Here is a 10,407-nt window from a genome sequence, read left to right on the forward strand (position 1 = left end):
GCTGTAGGGGGCGTCCCATTTTTCGTATTCCCACCATGCATTTCGGTGGAACACTTTTTTTGTGTGGAGAACTCTATCTTGTATTTCTAGTATCTTCCCTATAGGTGGTTGAACCTTCCCAAAAATGGGTGCACACCCATCTCAGTCCACCTCAGCCCTACCATGGTCAGGGCTTAGCTAAGGTGTGTGTAGTGCATTTTCATATTAGTGGATGTTCTATTTTAAAGATTTCTATGTAATATTATATTTGTAATTTATGTTACTCATAGAGTATAAATTATACTTTAAAAGTGCTTTAGTTGTTTGTCATTGGATTAATATATCCAATAATTATGCAGTGATACACACATTGCAACCATTCCCAATCCCTTGTGTTGGGGAGTCCACTCCTGCTGCCTCAACCAGGTATACATTTTAACTCTTAGCAGATAGAAGCATTGCACATTAAGTGCCTTACCATGGTACACAATATCTCAACCTATTGACCTATTTTCGAAGCCCAAAGTTTTACTTTTGTACCACATGTTTCTGCTATATGTAATCTACTGCCTGTCTCTTATACACATCTAGATGTGTATAAGAGACAGACATCATGAACATATATAGGCACATCATGACCATATATGGGCACATCATGACTATATATGGGCATACACAAGTTTTTTTGTTAAAGAAAATTTAATGTCTGACAGAGCTTTATAACAATTAAAAAATATATATTCAAACACACCATATTGTAGATTTAGCATTAATATTGAAAAATATAAATTTCTTGAAATGTTAGTATAACCCTGGTATTTGGTAAATATTTGTAAATATGGTGCTCAAATTGAAGTCCAGTGGGCTTAATCTCAAGATGAAGCCCATCTCAATTTGAACCTCCCTCTTTAGTTTGCAAAATTAGCCTTGAAAAGAAGCCCAGTGCTTCTTTTCAAGATAGTATAGGCTTCTTTTCGAGATAGTACATTACATACACTGTACATGAATTTCAGAAAACAAAATAAATTAAATACAGGCTTGGTTTATACAGTAGTTTAGGTGATTTAACGCTAGTTAAATACACTCCATGATATAGATTGATGTTACAGTGGGCTTTTTTACAAATTCATAAAATTTACAGCATTCATTTTGAAAAGAAGCGCCCCCCCTTTACTTTGCAAAAGTAGCCTCGAAAAGAAGCCCATCTCGAAAAGAAGCCCATCTCGATAAGAAGCCCATCCAAAGTTCACCAAAAAAAGAAAGCCAGGGCTTCAATTCAAAGTTTTACGGTATATGAATTGTGTTAACATTTTTTTTGTTTGTTTTAAAACAGGTCATTGAAGAAATCAGGGCAGATCTGGTATGATACCTATCATAACCTAGGTTAATTGGACATAAGTATGGGAGCTTTACTGTTATGGCTTTGACCCCAAATTGAAGGGGCTCGGTTATCATATTTTATGATATTGCAAACAGGAAGCTCGGCAAAAAGAGTTCAAGTATGAATGCTGTCATAAGAAATTGATGTTGCTTCAAAAATTCCACAAGCAAGGGCCTTAAATATTTCTTGCCACAACTCCTCGTCCATGTAATGGTTTAAAATGCTCTGTATGCTCAGTGGGTTAAGCTTGTCTGATAATTCAAATATTAAGTTTGCTGTTGTTGATTAGTCTGTTTAGGTCCTTACTTTGCTCTTCTTTTTATACTATTTTTCATTATTAAAGGAGCCGAAGATTCCCTATAGGTGGTTGAACCTTCCCAAAAATGGGTGCACACCCATCTCAGTCCACCTCAGCCCTACCATGGTCAGGGCTTAGCTAAGGTGTGTGTAGTGCATTTTCATATTAGTGGATGTTCTATTTTAAAGATTTCTATGTAATATTATATTTGTAATTTATGTTACTCATAGAGTATAAATTAGACTTTAAAAGTGCTTTAGTTGTTTGTCATTGGATTAATATATCCAATAATTATGCATTGATACACACATTGCAACCATTCCCAATCCCTTGTGTTGGGGAGTCCACTCCTGCTGCCAACCAGGTATACATTTTAACTCTTAGCATATAGAAGCATTGCACATTAAGTGCCTTACCATTGGTACACAATATCTCAACCTATTGACCTATTTTCGAAGCCCAAACTTTTACTTTTGTACCACATGTTTCTGCTATATGTAATCTACTGCAGTAAAAACTTGTAGGTTTTTCTACTTTTAAAACTATGGGTTAAATTTGCTTGGATTATGTAACTGGGTGAAAGTCTTCTGTGCATCTATCTCTTCTGAAAGTATTACATTTTACGGATTAGGACTTTTATAGTGCAATTGGTCATTTATACATTCCATTCTGTTTAACTTCATAAAATTACCTGTTTTTTTTTTAAAAAGTTCTCTATACTTTGATAATTTCGTATTTTTGTACACTTTTATATGATAATCTAATTTATTTGTTGCTTATATACCTAATATGCAATCTACAAGCTGGGGTAAAAGCAATATGAGCACATTCCAAGTGTTTAGTATTTTCTAATAATGAATGGTATGATATGTATTAATAATTTGTTTATGTTTTGTAAATTTATGGGATAGTATACAAATATTAACAGCTCATGAGGGGAATGGTGAAATATATTGCCCCGAGGTAATGTGGAGACTGTGCCCTACTATTGGAAGCGGTTTGGCGCAGCGGGAACGGTTTAGTTTCCCAACCTCGAGGTCAGGGTTTCAATCCTTCGCTGTGCATTTCGCTTGTATCCTTGAGCAAGACACTTTATCTGCATTGCTTCTCTCCACCCAGGAGTATAAATGGGGACCTGGTGGGGTTACCTGCTCCTGCGCTGATTACCAGCAGCAACACTTAGCATGTAGACCCAATGAGCAGCAAAAAGAACTTCAGCGCTTTGTAACTGAAAAGAAAGGCGCTATACAAGTAACGAGTACTATCTTCCCAAGGGCCCATCCCCGAGGAGCTATAGATTTCACCTTTTCCCAAAAGGTGATCTACAGTAAGGGCCAATCTCTCTCAGCGTCCATAGAGAGGTCGCATGTCATAGATTGCATAGCAACCACGTTATATGTGGGGCCTAGAGATTACATTGCGACAGGGCAAAAAAGTACTATCATTTAAGTACTTTTTTCCCCCAAGAATTTATGAACTATCATTCAACTTTCATCATAGGAGTGATCATTGAAGTTATTGCCCGCTTCTTAACCAATCGGATTCTTTGAATGTATGTATGTGGTGTATAATGTGAAATAACAGTTTACTACTACTTATATAACTATTTGTAAAAATGTTTACAAAATCATGCTATCAACAAGTTAGTACAACAGCTTGTATTAGAACGTTATAGGAATGTATATACATACATCTCGTTTAGAAAATTTGTTATGATATCATCACCATCGTCTTCATCATCACCATCGTCATCATCATCATCATCACTGTTTGTTAAAATGTTTACAAAATCATGTTATCAACAAATTGATATAATAGTTAAACAATTTCTCATAAGGATTTAATAGAATGTTTATGCATACATCTGGTTTAGAAAATTTGTTATGATATCATCGTCGGCGTCTTCACCTTCATCATCACCACCATCACCAATGACATTATCACCTTCCTTTACTATGCAGAAACTCTTTTGAATATGGTTGCACATGATATAATTGATGTGTTGTGATATATAGCTATTTTTGTGTACAATTAAGATTTGATTGCCATAGATGGCAACTAATAGTACAGTATGTTATAAATATAGTTACCTCTTTTCAGCCAAAAGCTATAGTGTTTAATATAAACCGCAGTATTTCTTGAATAACATTTGCTTTTTGTATGCAAAATTCGTGTAAAGTATTTAATTTAGTCTTCAAAGATACAAACGCTATGTATTTTATTACTAATATTTTGTAATATAAAGCCTTTACAGTAGTAGGCTAAATTTTACAACCAAAAGAAAAAACAGCAATGTACATAGCATGCGGTGTGTTACATAATTTAATTTAAAATTTTGCTGCGTCATATGATTTTAATTAAAACTTACAATGTGTACTTTAATGGTATACTGCCACCAAAATCAAAATCAATAAATTAAAAAATAATAATAAATTTCCTAATATCTATATATCAGTAAAATATTTTCTTGAAAATTAAAACGAGAAAACAATATCTTAACAAAAACGGAAATATTAATAATACCTTTTCTATAGGTACCGTTTTACATATTAATACAGTACTGGCATCAAATTTAAGTAAAACTTCTTTAAATCATAAAGTAGTTTTTACGAACTGTGACTTATTCATAGCAGATAACGTATCAGGTTATTTTGTATGATTGTTTTTCTTATTGTTTTTGGTTGGCTGTAAATGTTTAACGAGTTGATTGCCATATCATTTGTAGGCTTCGGTTTGGTTGATTTTTTTTGTCTAGGTTTTAATATAAACTGTTTTTATCATTTTGTAGGCCTATAACATTTTAGCTTTATATTTGTGTACAAAATTACTGTACTGTAAATAAATGCATTTAGTTTGCAAGGTGTTGCATTGATTAAAGAATGCTATGCTCTTTATTGCTTTTACTTAAATCGTTTATTTTTTTTTTCAATTTACATTTTGATCTCGACTTTCAATCTTTGCAATGGTCGGTTCATGCGCATGCGCATTCGCATTTCTGTCGGAATTTTCGCTTCAGCGAAATTGGTAGTTCGAACTGTTTCTACTTGCACAACTAATCAGAGCTCAGGAACCGAACCGACTCCTTCGATTCGCGCAAATAGATTCGCCTATTGTAAAACAGGCTTCGTATTTGCTCTTAGCGTTTATCAATATATCTTTTTCATCATCATTGTCATCAACATCATCATGAACTGAATCGTCTTTATCTTTGCCATCGTCATAATCACCACCAACATCACCGTTATCATTATCATCATTATCGTCATCATCAACATCAAGAGCATCATCATTTTTAATATGTGTGGTTTTTTTTGTTAATTGAATGAATAAACAAAATTTGAAGGTTTAATCAAATCTAGATGTTATGTTTGGCTTTAGTCGTATCTGATGGAGCAAATCATGTCAATTTGGCTGTTATTAACTGAAGCAGCTGACATCAATGTGACGCTATTAAGATCAATTTTTAATGAGTACCATTACTATCGATTTATTTTGATAATGAAAGATACATTAACTTTTCAGGATGTAAACTCTGATTTTAGAATATTTCAGTTTGAAGTTATTCTTAGTACTCATTTTAGCGTCGTCAAGCAATATTATGATTGTTGCGTGTTGATGTGGTCTTAAAGACTGCACTCTCCAAACTATCAGTAGTCAGGTACATGTGATATGCCCATATTTGGGTGTAATATGACCTCATCATGCCGTCACATTTTTTGTCAAATCAAATTTAATAGCCTGGACAGGGCTTTAAGATTGACGTTTGATAAATTGGTGAGTTGTTTAGCTGTTGTCATGGTACCAGTAATAATACTATGGCTGATTTTGTTGGGTTGTCTTATCTAGAGCTCAACTGTATTCATCTAGAATATTGGTAGGCCTACTCGATGGCACATTCGGATTATTCGATAACTTATACAAAATTCACGATTCATTGAGCAAACAACTTTTTGTTTTGTGGCAATGTGGAAGTGACTCGACGGTCTAAATAATAACAAATGGCAGATAAGGAAAGATGAATAATGGAAGAATTTTCCGAAAACCCGGTAAATATAACTAAAAATCACAACTTATGCGAGGATCGGTTCTATAGTATATACTATCAAATAGTACATTACGATGGTACAAAAGCAGTTATACCGCTGATGTTTATAATTCTTGTCTTGACTGTGTTTCTGAACACACTGATTGTGGTAATCATCGCAAAGTCCAAAATGTTGCGTCAAAAACACAACATATTTATCTGTCTGCTGGCATTGTCGGACATCGCAGGGGCATTAAGTTTAATTGGGTTCTGTGCATTCCTATTTCAAAGTAAAATTTATCATCCCTATATGTTCGTCTTTTCCTATGGCTTCCTGTTATCGTCTGCGTGCACTATTTGTGTCATTGCTCTCGATCGTTCTCTGGCACTAGTCTGGGTGCCATTGAGATATGCATCCATAACAACAAATACGTATAATTTTGCGTGTGTCGTAATGTTCGCTGGGCCATCAACCTGCCTCCTACTTGCTTCACATGTAAGCTTTGATTTTATGATCAATGTTTATGCAGTGCTGATTCTGGTTAGTATTTTCCTCAGCGGGTTTCTGTATACAAATATATACTATCAATTGTGCAAACAAAGAGAATACGTCAATGTTTCGTCACAAGAGATTACAGAATTAAAGAAACTGTTGAAGACATTTAGTATAATAATTGCCATGTTTGTTATAGCATGGGGTCCATTCGCAGTAAGCACAATAGTGTTACATAGCGTTGAGACATGTGAGGTCAACTCTTCTCTTTTGAACATGATCATTGGATCCAATATATTGAGTGTCTTAAACTCACTGGCTAATCCGATCTTATACGCATTTCGATTGACTGAACTTCGGAAAGGATTAAAGAAGTTGTTTACATGCAGGAGATTGAGCGTTTCTCCGTCACTGTTGCTTTAAAACAATAACACCAATGAAACAGGTATCAAGGGCGGATCCGGAGTTGTCCGAAAAGGGGAGAGCGGGGGTGGGGGAATGGCCCGACTGAGATAACACTATCCTAGGGTTTCCGGAAATGTTTGTGTTTTAGACGCCCGAAAATAACCTATGAGGCGTTTTGGGTGATCAAATTTTTCTTTTTCTTTCTACCTTTATTTATATTATTTTTTTGACTTTTGACTCCCAAAAGGGAGGTTGGGGGGTGTGGGGCCCGGCCCGCCTCCCCGGCCCCACACCCCTTCTCATAAATCCTCCCCTGATCCATATTAATTACTAATGATTAGGCATTGGTACTATTGAAGGTTTCGAATACCGTATTTTGACTGACGTCCTGGCTTGACTATGATACCTGTGTTCTAAAAGGGGATACATTTACAAATTCGTGCACATAATATCTGGGAATTTACAACGATCGATCGAAGGAATCTTGTATTTTCTAAATTGCATACTAGTAAGTTTAGATAGAAAGTGAGGTATTAGTAACAACATTTATGTAAGAAAGAGAATAGAGTATCGGAACCATGTAGATGTAGAACACCAGAGAGAGAGAGAGAGAGAGAGAGAGAGAGAGGGGGTGGGGAGATGGAGTGAGGGAAGAGACAGAGAGAGTGGAGGGGAGAGAGAGAGAGTACGAACCATCATCCAGAAAGACTAGGCCTACACTTGAAAATTATTGAGGTAATGCCCAGGGCGTATGGTGGTTCCCATTTTGGGGATGCCAAAATTGTAAATTTTAATGCGGAACTACAAAGGATCAGTGGCGTAACAAAGGGCCGAAGGCGCTAGGGGCCAGAGGCCCTGGGGTTGGGGTGTGGATGTTTGTTTGTATTTTAATGTCTTTTTTGGCACAATTTAGATCTTAATTTTGTATCGCGTCGTCATTTGACAAAATAAGCGTAATATAGGCCTATTGTTACACATTGTTTAATTTTTATATTATATAACAAATATTAAATAAAGTTTAAACATTTTAATCAAAAGAACAACAAAAAAAAAAGTTTGTACTCTTGTTCTAATTATTACTGTTGCATGTGTTATTGGTCTTATTGAAAAACATTACACAGAATTATGAAAGTAATTAAAAAAAAGATAATAATCTGATGTATTTTTAAAATCATGATAACATTTTCATATTAGACTGTTGGTTCGACTATTACGTAGGGCCTACATTTCCCCAGTACTGTATGCTACTGTACGGAAGAATTTATTTGCTTAGACAGTTTGAGGCAAACGTCAATGAAATTTTATAATTCCAACGATCTACCCCTTTTATATCCCAAGTTTTTTTAAATATTCAAAAATCTCATTCAGCGCTCTTTATCTCATTAACCAAGTTTTTCGTCAATGTTTAAGAATAATAATTAGAGCGTGATTACGTTTCTATAGTGTTTATTGCACATTTTTCTCTTGTGATACCAGAGTTCGTTTTACCTTCGCAATCCACTGGTGGCGCAAAAACTTTTATGCAGTCCGCCCAATAGTGCGAATCATTAATTTTTGCTTATAGACATAAGCTCTTATTAGGTCCATGGTCATAAGCATGCTCGGTAAAGAACTTTGCCGAAATCCCTGTCCGAGTGAAGAAACGATGGCCGCGAGTAAACAATGAGGAAGGAACAGAATACACTGTATTTATTTCGAATTATTGTGTTTATTAACATTTGGGATAAAAAATATAGTTTTTAATTTGTTTTACGACTAGGCATATCATATAGGTTTAGCCTTAATGTGTACTTTTGTCGGCCTAATCGAGTTAAACGGAAATCAGTCAAAATTATGAAGAAACATAAAACCCACGTTACTGTCCGAGTCGATGCTGCTCATTAATTGAAAGTGATTAGGACCGTACCTTCGACGGTTTTTACCGCGTCTGAAATGATCATATCGGGCGTCATTTAAATCGCCAAAAGAAGATCCAGTGTGGAATTTTTGACCAAACTTTCTCACTCACTCCCCCTTTGATTCGTTTTGTCTTTTGTATATCGACATTAATAGTGATGTCAATAAAATAATTTGAATCTGAATGTTCAACGTGACGTTTTAAAATCAAATTTAGAAGGATTCTTTATTAATATTGATTTTTGGTAAACTCCCCTTCTAGAATTTCTCGTTTGACTGTCATGTGTATTGATATGTGTCAAGCAACACGATTGGCAGATATCCTTTTGATTTATTTGCAAGAATTTACTTTTGATATGCCTACTGAACGGTAAATTAGTTCACTGCAATATTATTAAGTATTTCGCTTTCGGTATTGTTTAGCTGTTACTCTATAGTATATAATTATTGTTCATGTCATTGTAATAAGATGGAAGACTTTCACTAGGTAGACGTGAGCTCCAACTCATCCAGTCAAAACATTGGTATGTCTACTTTGTTCATATTCGGATCCACTTTTTTTTCTTAGTGTCATTGTCCATTTTCAAGCAAACGTGCTCTTCTTTGTGAAAAACTCGTTTCTATTAAGATTTTAGGTGGCAGACGATAGGCTGAATTTATAATGGAAGATTTATCAGAAGATCCGGTACCGGTAAACAATACCAATGAAAGTAACAACGAATGCGAGAGCCTCTTTCATGTGTACCATCAAATAATGTATTACCCTTTTGCCAGAGCAATTTTACCTTTGATTTATATACTTCTTGCAGTGTGTATATCTTTGAACACCCTGAATATGGTAATGATTGCAAAATCAAAAATATTGCGTCAGAAACACAACATATTTATCTTTCTGTTGGCATTGTCGGATTGCGTGGGAGTTTTCTGTCTTACTGCAGTGACAGTCCAGTTAAGCGGCCACATTTTTCATCCCTATGCATACGTTTTTTCCTATGGGTTCTTGCTAACGTCTTCGTCCACTGTATGTGTCGTCGCTCTTGATCGTTCGCTGGCACTGGTCTGGGCGCCGTTACGATACGCATCCATAGTCACAACAAATGCGTGTAAATTCGCGTGTGTAGTTCTTCTTGTTTGTCCAACAACATGCCTCCTACTTGCTTCACATGTAAGCTTTGATCTTATGATCAATGTTTACGCAGTGCTTACTCTGGTTATTATTTTTCTCAACGGGTTTCTATATACAAATATATACTATCAATTATGCAAACAAAGAGAAAACTTCAATGTTTCGTCACAAGAGATGACAGAATTAAAGAAACTGCTGAAGACATTTAGTATTACAGTAGGAATGTTTGCTATAGCCTGGAGTCCATTCGCAATAAGCACAATTATGTTTAATATTATTGGTGTGAACTGTAGAGCTAATTCTTCTATTCTTAGCATGGTCCTTATTACCAATATAATGAGTGGATTGAACACACTGGCTAATCCGATCATATACGCATTTCGACTGACTGAACTTCGGAAAGGGTTGAAGAGTTTGTTTATATGCAGAAGATCGAGCGTTTCTCCATCATTGTGGCTTTAAATTAAATGACAGAAGGCCGGTGCCACAGAGGAAATTTAGATGCAAAATGGTAACGATAGATGCTAATAGAGACAGCTATAGAAAAATCACCCCATGTGATATTGATACTGTTTTAAAAGTAACCACGATGCACATAGTGCTTCATAATGTAAACTAAATTAATTTCATACATTAGGCCTAGTCATGCATATCAATTTTGATATAAAGTTTTAAAATATGTAATATTACATTTTCAGATTAGGATTTTTTTAGCGCAATAAATCATTTCTATGTTCCATTTTTTTTTAAATTAACGTTTTTTAAAAGAAAGCTCACTATACTGTACTTTGATAATTCTGTATTT

General features: G+C 35.1%; 2 protein-coding genes across 2 annotated transcripts in view; both read left to right on the forward strand.

The window, feature by feature from the left end:
• LOC117113999 (acyl-CoA 6-desaturase-like) overlaps nucleotides 1-4,563 on the forward strand; it is a 15,622-nt gene extending 11,059 nt beyond the window's left edge. Inside the window, exon 9 of the mRNA XM_033257516.1 lies at nucleotides 1,313-4,563. Within this exon, the coding sequence (XP_033113407.1) occupies nucleotides 1,313-1,367 (55 nt within the window). The 3' untranslated portion in view covers nucleotides 1,368-4,563. The remainder of the gene's footprint in view (nucleotides 1-1,312) is intronic.
• Nucleotides 4,564-9,105: 4,542 nt separating this feature from the next.
• Nucleotides 9,106-10,064, forward strand: LOC117114016 (adenosine receptor A2b-like). The gene has a single exon (XM_033257543.1). The coding sequence runs from the start codon at nucleotides 9,138-9,140 to the stop codon at nucleotides 10,062-10,064; it is 927 nt and encodes a 308-aa protein (XP_033113434.1). The 5' UTR covers nucleotides 9,106-9,137.
• The last annotated feature ends 343 nt before the right edge of the window (nucleotides 10,065-10,407 follow it).

This window comes from Anneissia japonica, unplaced genomic scaffold (assembly GCF_011630105.1).
Source record: "Anneissia japonica isolate Jap-2015-1 unplaced genomic scaffold, ASM1163010v1 scaffold281_len866295_cov195, whole genome shotgun sequence".
Taxonomy (NCBI): Eukaryota; Metazoa; Echinodermata; class Crinoidea; order Comatulida; family Comatulidae; genus Anneissia; species Anneissia japonica.